Here is an 18,600-nt window from a genome sequence, read left to right as displayed (position 1 = left end):
AACTACTGTTTTACTTTGCCCTGACGTGGGCTGGTGCCCTGCCCAGTGCCCTGTGCTGGCTGGGACTGGCTCCGGCAGACCCCTGTGACCCTGCATTGGGATATAGCGGGTTGGACAATGACTGACTGACTGACTGATTTACTTTAAATTTCAAAATTATATCAGGAATTGTTGGGTGTTTAAGGCAACTACGTGGTGAGGGCAGATTGCCACTTCTTTCACATAGTGGTATCAGCTGAGGACGTATACATCCAATACTGAGCAATACATGAAAGATGGATATAGTTAAGGAAGATCAGCCTCAGGTGTCTAGGGAACACTTGTCTCTGGTCTGTTCAAGCCAAAGCTAATGAGTTCATATGTGGAGCACAGAGCACTGAAATTTGGTGCTTAAGTGGTTACTATACATTGGTCTTTCTGTGTGAGTGTGTGTTAAGCTTAGGGTGTGCAAGAGTAGGCCAACCTAAAACATCCCCATGGTAATACAATAGTAGTCGTCTGCATTGGTACTTTAATGAAAATAAATGTTTATAGTTACTCAAGACTAACAGTTCAGTGACACAATAATAGGAACAAAATATCAGTACTAAATCAATTGAGGAAGGAGTAAACCTCACATGAATATATATATATATATATATATATATATTACAGTTGTCTTTGTTCTCCTTCAGATTGTTGTGGCTGTGGAAAGGAATTTCAAAATGAACAGTCCTTATTAGCTCTGGATAAACACTGGCATCTTGGATGTTTTAAGTGTCGGGTTTGCAACAAGGTCCTGAATGCAGAATATATCAGCAAGTAGGTATATTTCATTTATGCCTTATTTTGGAAGGATTACTTTTGTTATGTTTATTAATTTCCTGAATAAACATAGAACTTGTGTGGAAGATTTTAGATTTGCTTACTGACATTACAGACGAAATTTTAATGTGACTTGATGTATGTAAGGGTATACATCATGTTATTAATCTCAGTATCAGTCATTTCATGTGAAAACTATTATAACTTTCCTAACATTTTTACCCTACATTTGTCTTAATGTTCATTACACATTTGCCTACTGCAAAAGTCAGTTTCACTGATTTTTCATTTATATATGTATATCATAAATGGTCAATATTATATACTTAACGATTATACTATGAAGAAGAGAATTTTGCTGATATTTTGGTAACTTCTTTTAATAATAATAATAATAATGTTTTATTTATGTAGCGCCTTTCATACACTCAAGGACACTTTACAATTCAATACACACATTAATAAGACAGTAGAAATTACATACATGAAAAAGAATAATACTCATTGAAAAGATGTGTTCTTAACAGAGGTTTGAAATTAATAATAGATTTTTCCTCATGAAGGCTGAGAGGGAGAGCATTCCAAATTTTAGGGGCTATCACTCTGAAAGCTCTGCCATCCATAGTTACTAGCCTGTATTTAGGTACAGTGAGTAACTTAGTGTCCGATGATCGTAATGCACAGGCAGGAGTGTAAGGAAGCAGCAGCTCTGACAGATAATGAGGGGCTAACCCATGAAGGGTTTTAAAGGTGAGAAGAATAATTTTATATTTGATTGAATTTTTATATTTTACCTTGTACAAGGTAGCTTAAATGCAGATATTTAAAAAATGGCCTATATACTGAAATAAACATCTCATATGATTCACTGTAATAAATATTAAAAGCAGTATATATATATTGTGAGGTTCAAATGAGGGAGAGGAGGACCAGAGAAAAATTAGGGTACCAACCTGGCCATCCTAAGTCTAAAACATTGAACAAAAATGACCATGCAGTAGTATAACAAAAATAGGGAGCTATAGATGCCTTTTTAGCATCTGCAACTTCTCAAAACTATCAGCTCTCTCAAGAGGGTCTGGATCAGGGAACTCTGTCATGTGGCACCGTGTTCCTCAGACTGAGACACCATTTTCCAGGAGCCTTCGAAATTATGTTATTGATCCTGGAAGAGGCATGGTTTAGTTGAATATGGGCCTGGCTAAGGTGCCCTCATTCTGTGGTACCTTGCATGACAATATATATGTATTTTTGCTTTGAATTTAACAAAGTTATGGGCTTAGGCTTATTTTCTTATGGTTAAAATTGTGTAGTGGAATTTTGTGGAAAAATAGAATTATTAATTGTTTTAAGCTGGTTATTTTAACATTCATTATTTTGTACTCTTTTTAAGAGGTTATAGAATTAAAATGTAAATATTCAACATTACCAGAATAACCATTAGCCCCAGTAGGAAACAGAAAGACAAAGATTTTGGTTTGGGAATAGAATCACTTTTCTTTATTGAAGTAAGAATTTAGAATGTATGAATCCATCCTACCATTTTAGGCATCAGTTTTCCAAGTCCAGTTAATGTGGAGCAAGCAGTGTGGGGGAATTCAGGACCCTAAACTGCAGCAGTATCTACTTTGGGACACAGAGAAACACAGTCATATGTTCACGTTCAGGTGTGTGGGAAGTTTAAGCAATTGGTGGAAGTCCAAACAAAAACCGTGAGCAAAAGCAATTAGTGACTGAATCAGTACTTAGGTACTGTGCCGAATTGGTCACATCAATGAATAGACTGGAATAATTTTTTTTTGATAGATAGATAGATAGATAGATACTTTATTAATCCCAAGGGGAAATTCACATACTCCAGCAGCAGCATACTGATAAAGAAACAATATTAAATTAAAGAGTAATAAAAATGCAGGTAAAAACAGACAATAACTTTGAATAATGTTAACGTTTACCCCCCTGGGTGGAACTGAAGAGTCGCATAGTTTGGGGGAGGAACGATCTTCTCAGTCTGTCAGTGGAGCAGGACAGTGACAACAGTCTGTCGCTGAAGCTGCTCCTCTGTCTGGAGATGATATTGTTTAGTGGATGTAGTTGATTCTCCATAATTGATAGGAGCCTGCTTAGTGCCCGTCGCTCTGCCACAGATGTCAAACTGTCCAGCTCCGTGCCTACAATAGAGCCTGCTTTCGGTTGTAGGTGGTTTGAGTCACACCATTTAACAAAATCCTTGATGAGGTTTCTATACTCCTCCTCCTGCCCACTCCTGATGCAGTCGATGATAGCAGTGTCGTCAGCACGTGGCAGGACTCCCGAGTTTTATTGGAAGTCCGATGTATATAGGCTGAACAGGACCGGAGAAAGTACAGTCCCCTGCGGCGCTCCTGTGTTGCTGACCACAATGTGAGACCTGCAGTTCCCAAGACGCACATACTGAGATCTGTTTGTAAGATAGTCCACGATCCATGCCATCAGGTATGAATTTACTCCCATCTCTGTCAGCTTGTCCCTAAGGAGAAGAGGTTGGATAGTGTTGAAGGCGCTAGTGGGAGAGTGATCGGTGTAGTATATAGATGATGGCATCCTCCGTTCCCACCCTCTCCTGGTATGCGAACTGCAGAGGGTCGAGGGCGTGGCATACCTGTGGCCTCAGGTGGTGAAGCAGCAGCCGCTCCATGGTCTTTATCACGTGACGTCAGAGCGACAGGCCGAAAGTTGTTTATCTCACTAGGACGTGATACCTTTGGGACTGGGGTGATACAAGATGTTTTCCAAAGCCTCGGGACTCTCCCCTGTTCCAGGCTCAGGTTGAAGATGCGCTGTAGAGGACTCCCAAGCTCTGATGCACAGACCTTCAGCAGTCGTGGCGATACTACATCTGGACCCGCTGCTTTGCTGGCACGTATTAACCTTAATACTGGCAAAATACTCATCAGAAATGACTGCAAGGCCTTAATTATACCTGTGTCAGAGTAGCTTCTTTGGGTATTTGCCTCAAACCATTTTTGATGAGCTGCTTCCTGTACATGTGCTGCAGTAACTTCTTTGGGCATTTGGCTGACTTATTGTGACTGGTGGACCTCCCTCGTTCTGTCATCATTTTAAAATGACACTTTTCTGCTCTTTCTAGTGTTTCATTTATTCTTACTAGCTGGTACATTGCTCTCATCATTTAAGCTTTAGACTTTGAATATTGTGGGCTGGAGCTCCTGATAAACACTACATTCAGCATATTAAAATAAATGAATTAATTAAATACTGTCCATATGTAAAGGATCTTAACACAGGGAAAGACAGACATACACTGTTTGTTGTGCACTGCTCTTGTGAAACATAGCTCTCTTTTGTCCCATTATTTCTATATTTTTCAAACCCTCTCAGGTAATGTCTGACACTTAGTTCATGATAAAGTTATATTGAAATTTTTTCCAAATATTTATGAAACTGCTTCTGTGAAAAGGAAAGAAGGAGTAACATATTTTGTGCAATCAGGTGCAATAACATATTCCTTTGACATCAGTAATATGTTTGAAATAATAAATACTAGTAAGGGAAGACTGCACACATACAGACACAACACAGCAAATTATATAATCATACTAATATGATTAGTATTGTGAAAAGTAACAGCATACACCTGTGGATCAAGTGCTCTTTGCACTAGGTGTAGTAGCAATACCAATATTCAGATTATTCCTGTATCAGATTTTTCCTCTGTGATATTTCGTGTCACAGCATAGTGTAAAAATTCTAACACAGCCCTCATTGCAGAACTGCTTAATCTTTGTAGTATTTTATGTTTTCCAGAATGAACTGCTGATTTCAGCAGTATACACAACGTGTCAATGGGATGTACAGTGGGTCTGGACTTTACAGTAACTACACCAATTAAAAAGTACATTTAGTTTTCTTCCACTTACCACCAATCTGATTTAGCTTTGCTGGTGTTTTGGGGTCATTGTCTTGCTGCATTATCCAGCTGCACTTCATCTTCAGATCACAGATTATGCCTTGTCATTCTCTTCAAGCATTCCTTGGTTAATCAGTAGAGTTCATTGTTTCTTTTAACAATGGCTCTGATTCAGCAGTAATTGCCCAAAACCATGATATTGCCACCACCATGGTTGACCACTGATTTAAGTTTTCCTCTTTTTTCAGTACTAGGGTGTTAGCCATTATGAATGTAGAGAAAAGCTACGCAAAATGACACCTTTTATTGGCTACTAAAAAAATTACAATATGCAAGCTTTCGAGGCAACTCAGGCCCCTTCTTCAGGCAAGATTTTCGAGGCAACTTTACAAGATTGCATCTTGCCTGAAGAAGGGGCCTGAGTTGCCTCGAAAGCTTGCATTTGTAATCTATTTAGTTAGCCAATAAAGGTGTCATTTCACCCTATGTTTTCCTGTATCAATCTATGGCTAACATGGTACAACACTCTACTTCTTTAATTCCTTCTTTAAGTTCTTTTGGTTGTTCTACCACTAGTGGTGGACTCATGAGCTGTGATGACAGCCACTGCAATATATACTGTAGGTCTGCAGATCCTAGATTTTGTTCTTGGGATCATTTAGGTTCATTGAAGTATGTATTTCTTGCTCTTGGAAAGATTTTGGCTCACTTGAGTAAAGCCCCAGTCTTAGCTAGGTAAGCAATGCTCTAATTAGAGTGAAACTGTTTTACTCAAAATTGGAGTAAAATACAGAAATTCAATATTGAATCAAAGTCTGTCAATCAGGCAGGGAAGTAAACTCCAAACCAGAAACATACTTTTTTGTAAAAACAAATAATTAAAAAACATCAGTCTCAAATTTTTTATGTAAAGATCTGGCTGGCTAGCTGTACGTACCAACCAGTCAAACAAAATGGCATGTGTTACATAACATGTTGCAATCTAAACAATATCTAACCAAATTTAAATTTAAAATTATGCAGTATAACTGCAAAAGAGATAGCAGAGATTCTACTTCTTGGCACTGCAGCAATAACAAAATATTAAAAAGCCAAGCAGTGTAAAAAATACTGTGAACTGTCTTTACATGGAAGTGCCCTTTGTCACTGTTTCAGTGTAATGTATGACTTCATTTCATTGGATTTTCAATCTGTCTAGAGGAAAAACAAATGAGGTAATTGATCTAATGGGATATTGGCAGACATCCATTTTACCATTTCCTATAATTCAAAAGCTGTTGAGGGGGCGGCACGGTGGCGCAGTGGGTAGCACTGCTGCCTCGCAGTTGGGAGACCTGGGGACCCGGGTTCACTTCCCGGGTCCTCCCTGCGTGGAGTTTGCATGTTCTCCCCGTGTCTGCGTGGGTTTCCTCCGGGCACTCCGGTTTCCTCCCACAAGACATGCAGGTTAGGTGGATTGGCGATTCTAAATTGGCCCTAGTGTGTGCTTGGTGTGTGTTTGTGTGTGTCCTGTGGTGGGTTGGCACCCTGCCCGGGATTGGTTCATGCCTTGTGCCCTGTGTTGGCTGGGATTGGCTCCAGCAGACCCCCGTGACCCTGTGTTTGGATTCAGCGGGTTGGAAAATGGATGGATGGATAATTTTGGAATGCATTACAAAAAAATTTTTTGCCAATTTTAGAAGAATAATAATGTTGACTGTTCAGTTTGTTTTTGATTACATAAGGTTTTGCATGGGGAGAATCCAAACTTCATCTCAATGTGAAATATAAGTCAGTCTTAAAGGGCTCCTGTCAGCTGAAGGGGAGAGTCTTGTTATTGAAAAAGAGGGTGGAACCATAAGGTCAAATTGTTTCCTTTTATGTGTATATAAAGGCTTCTCTTCATCAATGGACAGAAGGCTTCAGTGATAGTATTAGTAAAGAAGCTGCAGTATCTGTCCAACAAGATCTATAGGCTATAATGTATAATGTGTGAAGACAAGATGCAATATCCCAGTATTGTGTATGACATCCAAAATAATGGGATGATGACTGAAGGCATTTGATATTTTCAGTTCATCTTTGCACAATTTAATTGTATTACATATCCAAATATGCACAAAATTTAAATATGAGTATGACAGCCCTTATTTGTAGTGTGTTGGAGTGCTTGATTTTAATGTGGCAATGCTTGTGAATTTCATGTCTCATATCAAGCTGTTTCTACACATTAACATTATAAAAACCAAAATGAACCGACTCTCTAAAAATAAACACAGATGGACCATATGGTCTGGGAATCTCTTTAGCCATTGTAACAAAATGAGAAAAAAGGCAGAGGAGGTGCAGGGCCCAAAGTTGGACCCAGCAGGACATTGCAAAAAAATGGCAAACTTGTATATTTTGTATATTTTCCTCTTTTTCACCCCCGATAGCCCCAACTGATGGCAAACAGATCCCCAGTAGAAGTTAATGATAAACCAGTAGACTGCGTGTGGGGGTAGGAAGTCACTGTCACTGGCTGATTGAGTGCATGTGGGATGGTAATCCTGTCTTGGCAAGTCCAACTCAGCTGACAGCACGTCATACGTCTCTCAACACCCTGATGCTGTAACTCTTAACACCTAAATTACTAACTCTATACTACCACTAACTCTAAAGATATAAGATTCCAGCAAGAAAAACAAAGGGTTATCCACACATGAATGAAGTACAGAGCAAATAAACATTTACTTAGCATTTACCATACCCTAACCCAAGCTCACGGCTGTATCATCTACAGATTATAAAGATTCACTGTTTCACTGTCACTATAATTTACTAGGGTGGCCACACGTCCAGGTGACAGATACAGCCCCTATTTCAGGCTGTGTGACCTGCTAAATAACTAAAGAATATCAAAATGTTTTAACAGGCAGCCCATCTAGTAAAACATTTCTGTGCCAAAACAAACATCCTCACCATATATTTATAACAGCGCATACGAAACAGCAAAAGGGACCCCTTCATACTCCAGATAAAGTTCAGTGTAATATATGCATAATAGCACAGTCAAAACTCATATGGGGGAAGCTTGAATAGGAACTTGTGTTAAATTGAACAGAATCACAAGTACCAAGAAGCAGACCAAAACAGACAGTACTGTCATGTATTTGTTTCCACTTTAGGCACTGTGTAGACATACGTGCTACACAAGTGTCACAGCTTGGGACTTTAAAAATATAGTCATACTATAATTTTCTATCAGAGTGCCACATTCACCTGATATCCATAATGGTCAGTCACTATAATAAAGTTTTTCCTTTTCACTTCTGTTTTTCCGTAATTTTTGTCATAACTGAATAGCTTTGGCAAGTCCCTTTTCATGAAAATTACTATGGCTATATACAGTATGCTCAAGCAATGAAGGAACTAATTATTATGTATGTATATATGTATATACAGTATGTATATATTTATTTATTTATGTTTAGGTTTTGTTAGTTGCCAGCTGCAAATTGTTACAGTGTGAATGTGGAATGTGTGTGTGTGTGTCTGCGTGTATTTGTGTGTGTGAAAGACACCACTTTGGTGCACTACAGTCCTGCTCAGGCCTGTTTTCAGACTTTTGTCCAAACCCGGTAAGACAGACTTTGGCCCCTGCAATGCTGAAATGGATAGAGAAGGTTATAGAACTGACCTACTGAACTCAGTCCATTGAAGGCTAAAGTGACTACACAGCCCTTGAACACACCTGAATGTTACCCCACACTTACACTTTCTTACTTGTTAATCTGTGGCAAAACACTGAAGGACCATGCAGGACTGATTTTTTTAATCACATGCATTCTTTGTTTCTACTTCTCTCTGCTTAATTACAAAATCAATTTGTGTGCTGCTTGCAGCGCTAAAATTACATTCCAGGCCACAGGACTCCCTCTGGAATGCAGGCCTTTTCTGTAAAAAAATTCTTTGCCTATTAATGCTCGTCATGTTCATGAAAACCAGAAAGGACAATCTTATACCTAAAATACTACACTAGACATCAATTAATGCGTTCCCCAGTAAGAAGAAAAAATCTTTTAGAATGTGTATCCTGCAGGCCATTTTCTTTATTGAGCAACAGATTCTATCCAGAGCTCTAGAAATTAGATTAGAGAACATGCTTCACTATATAGCATAACAAGTCTGTCTATAAAAAATAGGACATGATCATAAATTTGTCAATTTCAAACGTAAAAAAAGGGCATTGACAAGAAGAAAAAGCAAAAAAAAAAAAAACCAGCAGTTCTGTAGAGATCTAAGGGATCTTGGGGAGTATGCCTCTGGTATTGGGTGGCTGTCATAAACTGGGTGCTCCAAAAGCACACAAGTCCCATAAATACTTAAAAAAAATTGCCTTCTGGGGGTGATGATTACTGTCCAAACCCATACTAGATACAAAAGGGCTTACAAAAATCTTTATAAAATAAAAGATTAATTTTAACAAAAGCCCCTCCTTGAACTGTCACCTTATCGTGGTGGAGGGGTTTGCGTGTCCCAATGATCCTAGGAGCTCTGTTGTCCGGGGCTTTATGCCCCTGGTAGGGCCACCCAAGGCAAACTGGTCCTAGGTGAGGGATGAGACAAAGAGCGGTTCAACAAACCTTCAATGATGAATCAAACCTTTGGACGTTTTCCCTTGCCCGGACGCGGGTTACCGGGGCCCCCCTCTGGAGCCAAGCCTGGAGGTGAGGCTCGATGGCGAGCGCCTGGTTGCCGGGCCTGCACCCATGGGGCTCGGCCGGGCACAGCCCGAAGAGGTAATGTGGGTCCCCCTTCCCATGGGCTCACCACCTATGGGAGGGGCCAAGGAGGTCGGGTGCAGTGTGAGTTGGGTGGTGGCCGAAGGCGGGGACTTTGGTGGTCTGATCCTCGGCTACAGAAACTGGCTCTTGGGACGTGGAATGTCACCTCTCTGAAGGGGAAGGAGCCTGAACTAGTGCGTGAGGTCGAGAGGTTCCGACTAGATATAGTCGGGCTCACCTTGACGCACAGCTTGGACTCTGGAACCAATCTCCTTGAGAGGGGCTGGACTCTCTACCACTCTGGAGTTGCCCCCAGTGACAGGGTGTGGGCATACTTATTGCCTCCCGACTTGGAGCCTTTTCATTGGGATTTACGTGGACAAGAGGGTAGCCTCCCTCCGCCTTCGGGTGGGGGGACGGGTCCTAAATGTTGTTTGTGCGTATGCGCCGAACAGCAGTTTGGAGTACCCACCCTTTTTGGAGTCCCTGGAGGAGGTGCTAGAGGGCATACCTTCTGGAGACTCCCTCATTCTGCTGGGAGACTTCAATGCTCACGTGGGCAAGGACAGTGAGACCTGGAAGGGTGTGATTGGGAGGAATGGCCCCCCAATCTGAACCCGAGCGGTGTTTTGTTATTGGACTTCTGTGCTCATCACGGATTGTCCATAACGAACACCATATTCAAGCATAGGGATGTTCATATGTGCACTTGGCACCAGGATACCCTAGGCCTCAGTTCGATGATCGACTTTGTGGTCATGTCATCGGACCTGCGGCCACAAGTCTTGGACACTCGGGTGAAGAGAGGGGCGGAGCTGTCAACTGATCACCACCTGGTGGTGAGTGGGCTTCGATGGTGGGGGAGGATGCCAGTCAGGCCTGGTAAGCCCAAACGTGTTGTGAAGGTCTGCTGGGAACATCTGGTAGAGTCCCCTGTCAGAAGTAGCTTCAACTCCCACCTCCGGCAGAACTTCGACCACATCCCGAGGGAGGTGGATGACATTGAGTCAGAACGGGCCATGTTCCGTGCCTCTATTGTTGAGGCGGCTGACTGGAGCTGTGGCCGTAAGGTGGTCTGTGCCTGTCGTGGCGGCAATCCCCGAACCCGTTGGTGGACACCGGCGGTGAGGGATGCCGTCAAGCTGAAGAAGGAGTCCTACAGGACCTTTTTGTCCTGTGGGACTCTGGAGGCAGCTGATAGGTACAGGCAGGCCAAGCAGAATGCGGCTTTGGTGGTTGCTGAGTCAAAAACTCGGGCGTGGGAGGAATTTGGGGAGACCATGGAGAACAACTTTTGGACGGCTTCGAGGAGATTCTGTTCCACCATCCGGCGTCTCAGGAGGGGGAAGCAGTGCAGTGTCAACACTGTATATGGTGTGGATGGTGCGCTGCTGACCTCGACTTGGGACGTTGTGGGTCGGTGGGGAGAGTACTTCGAAGACCTCCTCAATCCCACTAACATGCCTTCCAATGAGGAAGCAGAGCCTGGGGACTCGGAGGTGGGCTCCCCCATCTCTGGGACTGAGGTCACCGAGGTGGTCAAAAAACTCCTTGGTGGAAGGGCCACAGGGGTGGATGAGATACGCCCGGAGTTCCTCAAGGCTCTGGATATTGTAGGACTGGCCTGGCTGACACGCCTCTGCAACATCGCATGGACATCAGGGACAGTGCCTCTGGATTGGCAGACTGGGGTGGTGCTCCCCCTCTTTAAGAAGGGGGACTGGAGGGTGTGTTCCAACTACAGAGGGATCACACTCCTCAGCCTCCCTGGAAAGTCTATTCGGGGGTCCTGGAGAGGAGGGTCCGTCGGATAGTCAAACCTCAGATTCAGGAGGAACAGTGTGGTTTTCGTCCTGGTCGTGGAACAGTGGACCAGCTCTACACCCTTAGCAGGGTCTTGGAGGGTGCATGGGAGTTTGCCCAACCAGTCTACATGTGTTTTGTGGACTTGGAAAAGGCGTTTGACTGTGTCCCTCAGGGAATCCTGTGGGGGGTACTCCAAGAGTATGGGGTACTGGACCCCCTGATAAGGGCTGTTCGGTCCCTGTGCGATCGGTGTCAGAGCTTGGTCCGCATTTCCTGCAGTAAGTCGAACCCATTTCCAGTGAGAGTTGGACTCCGCCAGGGCTGCCCTTTGTCACTGATTCAATGTTCATAACTTTTATGGACAGAATTACTAGGCACAGCCGGGGCGTTGAGGGGGTCCGGTTTGGTGGACTCAGGATTGGGTCACTGTTTTGTCTTGGTAGATTACTCTACTTTCCCCTATTGTATTATTAATATGTGGCCTTTGTCAGAATGCCTAAACTCACAGACTTACCACTGTTTATAAGGTATTATTATATATAACTTATCCCCACCTTCCCTTCTGTGTCTATAACCTCAGGCAATTAGATGTAGTAAAAAGACAAACAGGAGTTAAGTTACACATAAAACAATGTATTATTGGTAATATTCATAAATAATAACAAAATGCAAAGTACATTTGAATATTGGCAACCATACAACCATACAGCTGTGCTCTTCATTGTGTTGTCTTCATCATCACAGGTTAGCAAGAGAGATGCTTCTTTCAGATGTTGGTTAGTAACAGAGAGATTGTGAGGTTAAACACATACATTTATAGATGTTCTGTCCAACCCCTACAGCCAATAGGACATCATGGTACTTAAAGGCCTCTGAGACAAGCCAACTCCAAACAGCCATACCTCAGACCAATGGGGAAATAGAACATCTTAACACCTGCCCCCAAACCATATGTTAAAGTACACCTTAGCCTACTTGCGGGGCGGGTAGAAATAACTTTAGCAAAGAAACACTCGCCAAACTGGTTTAAGACACATCCCCCAAAACCTGTCGTAAGATTCAAACAGACCCATTCCAAAAGGGGGGGGGGGGGGGCTTAAACACTAAATCACATTGCTTTGCCTAAATTACAAATAAAGACATACAAAATATTCATCAAGTTATATGTAAAATCTCACATCACAACAGTCACTGCTTTTTGCAGATGATGTTGCCCTGTTTGCTTCATCAGGCTGTGATCTTCAGCTCTCTGGATCGGTTCGCAGCTGAGTGTGAAGCAGCTGGGATGGGAATCAGCACCTCCAAATCCGAGACAGTGGTCCTCAGCCGAAAAAGGGTGGAATGCCCTCTCAGGGTTGCGAGCGAGATCCTGCCCCAAGTGGAGGAGTTCAAGTATCTCGAGATCTTGTTCACGAGTGAGGGAAGAATAAAGCGGGAGATCGACAGGTGGATCGGTGCGGCATCCGCAGTGATGCGGGCTCTGCATCGGTCTGTCTTGGTGAAAAAGGAGCTGAGCCGCAAGGCAAAGCTCTCAATTTACCAGTCAATCTATGTTCCTACCCTCACCTATGGACATGAGCTATGGGTAGTGACCGAAAGAATGAGATCGCAAATACAAGCGGCTGAAATGAGTTTCCTCCGTAGGGTGTCTGGGCTTTCCCTTAAAGATAGGGTGAGAAGCTCAGTCATCCGGGATGGGCTCAGAGTAGAGCCGCTGCTCCTCCACATTGAGAGGAGTCAGATGAGGTGGCTCGGGCATCTGATCAGGATGCCTCCAGGACGACTCCCTGGTGAGGTGTTCCGGGCACGTCTAACTGGGAGGAGGCCCCGGGGAAGACCCAGGACACGCTGGAGGGACTATGTCTCTCGGCTGGCCTGGGAACGCAAGGCAATTCACAGCAAATACAGAATCCCAAGGAAACGTCGAAAGCAGAGCAGAGGTTCAGAGACCCAGGAAATCACAATAAGCACAAAGCAAAACAGAAGTAAACACTCCACTCCTTAGCGCATTGAAAATGAACCACCAGGAACTATGGGAGACCCTCCAGATATATAGGACGGAGGGCATTTCTTGGCAGTGATTGTGGCAGGTGGCCTCAGCTCTTGGGGGATCACTCCCAAAACACACAGAACATAACCAAGGCATTTTATAGTAACAGACAAAAAGAAACAATAATGCACATACTAAGCAAAAGAAACTTTAACATAAATAAATGGCACAAAAATGGACAAAACAGATAAGAAACACGACTTTGAACACCAGCAAGGGGAGAAGTGAAGGCTGAAACATGATATTGGCAAGTAAAGGTAATTATAAGACTATCTAAGGAATCAGAAAAAAAAATGGCACTGTAGTGAGTAATGACTGTAAATTCATTATCCTTGCAGAAGGAAATCCTGCCCTAATTCCTCTCTAATGCTTTTTTCTGCACACCAGTGGCCGCTGATTACTAGCAACTTAGAAGAATCCTTAGTCCTAAACTCGCTCAGAATTTGGTACCAGTACAGGAGGTATTCATATATTCCCACCACCTTTTAATGACACACATGGAAGGTGATTGATGTGGGAGCTACTGTATATTTCACTGTCTGAACAGCCGATCCTGAAATATATTCATCACACTTTTTTAACACCATGCAAATTATAGACTTTGATAGAACAAGCCTGCTGATGTCCCTAACTTTTTTTCATTGTCTATTGTCAAAACTGTACTGTCTATCAATGATGAAAACATTATTTCTTCAGAAGCATACTCCCATAGAAAAGCAGTGTGTACTGGAGCTTTCAACTGAAATATTAAAAAAAAAATGGACATCTACAGTTAGGTCCATAAATATTTGGACAGAGACAACTTTTTTCTAATTTTGGTTCTGTACATTACCACAATGAATTTTAAATGAAACAACACAGATGCAGTTGAAGTGCAGACTTTCAGCTTCAATTCAGTGGGGTGAACAAAACGATTGCATAAAAATGTGAGGCAACTAAAGCATTTTTTTAACACAATCCCTTCATTTCAGGGGCTCAAAAGTAATTGGACAATTGAAATAACTGGAAATAAAATGTTCATTTCTAATACTTGGTTGAAAACCCTTTGCTGGCAATGACAACCTGAAGTCTTGAACTCATGGACATCACCAGATGCTGGGTTTCCTCCTTTTTAATGCTCTGCCAGGCCTTTACTGCAGCAGCTTTCAGTTGCTGTTTGTTTGTGGGCCTTTCTGTCTGAAGTTTAGTCTTCAACAAGTGAAATGCATGCTCAATTGGGTTAAGATCAGGTGACTGACTTGGCCATTCAAGAATTTTCCACTTCTTTGCTTTAATAAATTCCTGGGTTGCTTTGGCTGTATGTTTTGGGTCATTGTCCATCTGTATCATGAAACGCCGCCCAATCAATTTGACTGCATTTCGCTGGATTTGAGCAGACAGTATGTCTCTGAACACCTCAGAATTCATTCAGCTGCTTCTGTCCTGTGTCACATCATCAATAAACACTAGTGTCCCAGTGCCACTGGCAGCCATGCACGCCCAAGCCATCACACTGCCTCCACCGTGTTTTACAGATGATGTGGTATGCTTTGGATAATGAGCTGTTCCACGCCTTCTCCATACTTTTTTCTTGCCATCATTCTGGTAGAGGTTGATCTCAGTTTCATCTGTCCAAAGAATGTTTTTCCAGAACTGTGCTCGCTTTTTTAGATGTTCTTTAGCAAAGTCCAATCTAGCCTTTCTATTCTTGAGGCTTATGAGTGGCTTGCACCTTGCAGTGCACCCTCTGTATTTACTTTCATGCAGTCTTCTCTTTATGGTAGACTTGGATATCGATACGCCTACCCCCTGGAGAGTGTTGTTCACTTGGTTGGCTGTTGTGAAGGGGTTTCTCTTCACCATGGAAATGATTCTGCGATCATCCACCACTGTTGTCTTCCATAGATGTCCAGGTCTTTTTGCGTTACTGAGTTCACCAGTGCTTGCTTTCTTTCTCAGGATGTACCAAACTGTAGATTTTGCCACTCATAATATTGTAGCAATTTCTCAGATGGGTTTTTTCTGTTTTCGCAGCTTAAGGATGGCTTCTTTCACCTGCATGGAGAGCTCCTTTGACCGCATGTTGTCTGTTCACAGCAAAATCTTCCACATGCAAGCACCACACCTCAGATCAACTCCAGGCCTTTTATCTGCTTAATTGATAATGACAGAACGACGGACTTGCCCACACCTGCCCATGAAATAGCCTTTGAGTCAATTGTCCAATTACTTTTGAGCCCCGGAAATGAAGGGATTGTGTTAAAAAAATGCTTTAGTTGCCTCACATTTTTATGCAATCGTTTTGTTCACCCCACTGAATTAAAGCTGAAAGTCTGCACTTCAACTGCATCTGAGTTGTTTCATTTAAAATTCATTGTGGTAATGTACAGAACCAAAATTAGAAAAAAGTTGTCTCTGTCCAAATATTTATGGACCTAACTGTAAGAATTGATAAAACATACTCCTCATGAATCTGTGCGAGAATCAAAATTGTGCTTTATACACACTTACTCTGACATCCAAAATGTACTAAAGCCAAGTGTGTAATTGTGAGTGCTTGCATCAAGCATCTGTGTCTTGTGGGCCACATGTTTTTCATAATATCCCAGGCCAAGACCTTATTGGAATTGATTTTTTGCTTATCTTTTGGATAGTTTCAGGTTCCCAATAGTCCCTAACTCTCTAACAGTACCGTCAGTGCAATATTGGTGAAACTTTACTATCGAATAACCTATTTGTTGTGGTAACTTTCAATGCATCACTAACTTATCACCTTACTATACCTTGCTTAAAAGGAAGAATTCTGAACCACCTACTGTAGCACTGTGGGGAAAAGGACTTGCTTCAAATTGAGAAAAATCAAATAACCAAGACCTCTTTAGAATATTGCAGACATTTATTAATTTTGTTGCCTTTTTTTTCCATTCTAAATGGGTGGGGAGGGGATGTTGGATCTTTGTTGAATGCACTGCATGGGTGATTTATTTGTAATTAATTCATTGTAATGTCATATATAAAACTACTACAACTTTTTAAATGGAGAGTTTAATTAAAAACAATTATTCATATTTTGTGCCTCTTCCTGTTTCTCCCTACATTTGTAAGGGATGGGATTCCATACTGTGAAACTGACTACCATGCTATCTTTGGCATTCAATGTGAACACTGCAAGAAGTATATTACTGGGAAAGTACTAGAGGTAAGTCTTAGGAGATAAAACACGCAAGAATTAATAGTTGTTTAACATGATGATTTTTTTTTGATTATCACTTTTATTAAGGATAGTACATTTGACACAGTGCATATTAGTTTCATGCTCTGTTTATTTCAGTGCGTGTGAAAGTTTAGTGTTTACTTTTGAAATTTGGTTATGATAATTTTTTATATATCATTACCTATTGAGATTCAAGATTAGTGCATGCTTCATTGATACTCAATTTATGAAAAATGAATTGATATTCATGGACATCAGCTATGGTGAGAATAAACTCTGTTTTAGCTGGTGCTATAAATGGATTAATTCAGTTGAAATTATACAGTAATACAATGAAAGACTGGACCCTGCCTGTGATAAGAGTCTTCAATCATCTGCTTCATTTTTGTCAGATGTTTTGTTCTTATCCTCAGCTCATAACTTACTTACTTAAATGAACCTGCCAGTACCCCTTGGTCATGTCAAGTATGGTCAAATATTCCACCTGTCCAAACCTCTCAAGGAGGTCGTCCACTTGAGGCATAGGATAAACATCAAATTGGGAGACCTGATTAAGTCAATGGAAGTCATTGCAAAACCTCCAACTTCCTTCAGGCTTAGTAACCAAGACTATTGGACTGGACCAGGGACTATAACTCTCCTCTATGATTCCTAAGTCCAGCATGTGCTTGATTTCAAGCTCTACTTCAGCCTTCTTTGCCTCGGGAAGATGATAGGGGCACTCTCGGACTATAACCCCGGGTTCGGTCAGAATGTCGTGGGCGATCAGAGCAGTCCTTCCGGGTTTTTCGTCTACCACCTCCGGAACAGACGAGATAACTGCTTCGAGCTCTCGCCTGTGCTGGGGATTCAAGTTAGAGCCAAAGTTAAGTGTGTTGGTCTGAGCAAAGAATGAGCGGGGCTGTCCGGAGGGGGATTGGGGTCCCTTTCTTTCCACGGTTTCAGCAGATTCACATGATAAATCTGCTTGCTTGGCCGACGATTGGGCTGTTTTACCAAATAGTTGATGAGCCCTTTCCTCTACTTAACTTCGTATGGTCCCTGCCAATGGGTAAATAGTTTAGAATGGGAGGTGGGAACCAACACCATGACCCTATCCCCCAGTTGGAACTCCCAAAGCGTCGTGCCACGGTCATAATAGCAGGCCTGTGCTGTTTGCGCCTCCTCCATGTGACTTTTTAGTATAGGTCGAATTTTCTCAAATCTATCCCGTAACTGCACGATATTCCCCAAAACATTAGTTGAGGGAAGAGCCTCTCCTTCCCAACCTTCTTTCAAAATGTCCAGTATACCCCGGGGTTGTCGTCCATATAATAATTCAAATGGTGAGAACCCCGTTGAGGCTTGAGGGACTTCCGTGTAGGCAAAGAGTACGTGGGGGAGGAGTTGATCCTAATTCCTTCCGTCCCCGCTGACCACCTTGCAATGCATCTGTTTGAGAGTCTGATTAAACCTCTCCACTAGACCGTTGGTTTGAGGATGATATACCGTGGTTCTCAAGTTCTTTATCTTGAGTAACTTGGCCGTTTCCCAGAACGTCTCTGAGGTAAACGCCGTTCCCTGGTCTTCCTAAAGGACTTCTTTAGGGATGCCACCTCGCGCAAAGACGCCTACCAGTTCCCGTGTGATGGCTTTGGAAGTAGCTGAGCACAATGGAACAGCTTCTGGATACTGGGTCGCATAATCCACAAGGACTAATATATACTTATGTCCAAGGGCTCCAGGGGTCCCAGTATATCGACCCCTATTCTTTTGAACGGGACATCAATCAAGGGAAGGGGAACGAGAGGAGCACGGTCCCTCTTAGGAATTTGCCACAGCTGACACTCTGGACAAGAGATACAGAAGCGGTGAACCTCCTCGTTAATTCCCAGCCAGTAAAATCAGAGCTTGATACGCTGTAATGTTTTTTTGGTGCCCAGGTGGTCTCCTAGGAGGTGGGCATGCACTAACTCACAAACCTGCCACCAGAAGGTTCGTGGAATCAGCAGCAACTTCCGTACCTCCCCCCAGTGTTCACTGACCCGATATAATAAATCATTCTCAATAACAACCATTGACTAGTATGACTGCATTCTTTGCAAATTTAAGG

At 42.4% G+C, this 18,600-nt stretch overlaps 1 protein-coding gene across 15 annotated transcripts in view; it reads left to right on the top strand.

The window, feature by feature from the left end:
* ablim2 (actin binding LIM protein family, member 2) overlaps positions 1-18,600 on the top strand; it is a 209,424-nt gene that overhangs the window by 67,410 nt on the left and 123,414 nt on the right. For all 15 annotated transcript variants that reach the window (XR_007934938.1, XR_007934939.1, XR_007934936.1 and 12 more), the window contains exons 5-6: positions 675-801; positions 16,400-16,493. Coding sequence is in view for 1 of the 15 variants with exons in the window: in XM_028801896.2 (XP_028657729.1) it covers positions 675-801; positions 16,400-16,493 (221 nt within the window). In the remaining 14 variants the exon portion in view is untranslated. The remainder of the gene's footprint in view (positions 1-674; positions 802-16,399; positions 16,494-18,600) is intronic.

This window comes from Erpetoichthys calabaricus, chromosome 5 (genome assembly GCF_900747795.2).
Source record: "Erpetoichthys calabaricus chromosome 5, fErpCal1.3, whole genome shotgun sequence".
Lineage (NCBI taxonomy): Eukaryota > Metazoa > Chordata > Cladistia > Polypteriformes > Polypteridae > Erpetoichthys > Erpetoichthys calabaricus.
This window is presented reverse-complemented; position numbering and strand designations above follow the sequence as displayed.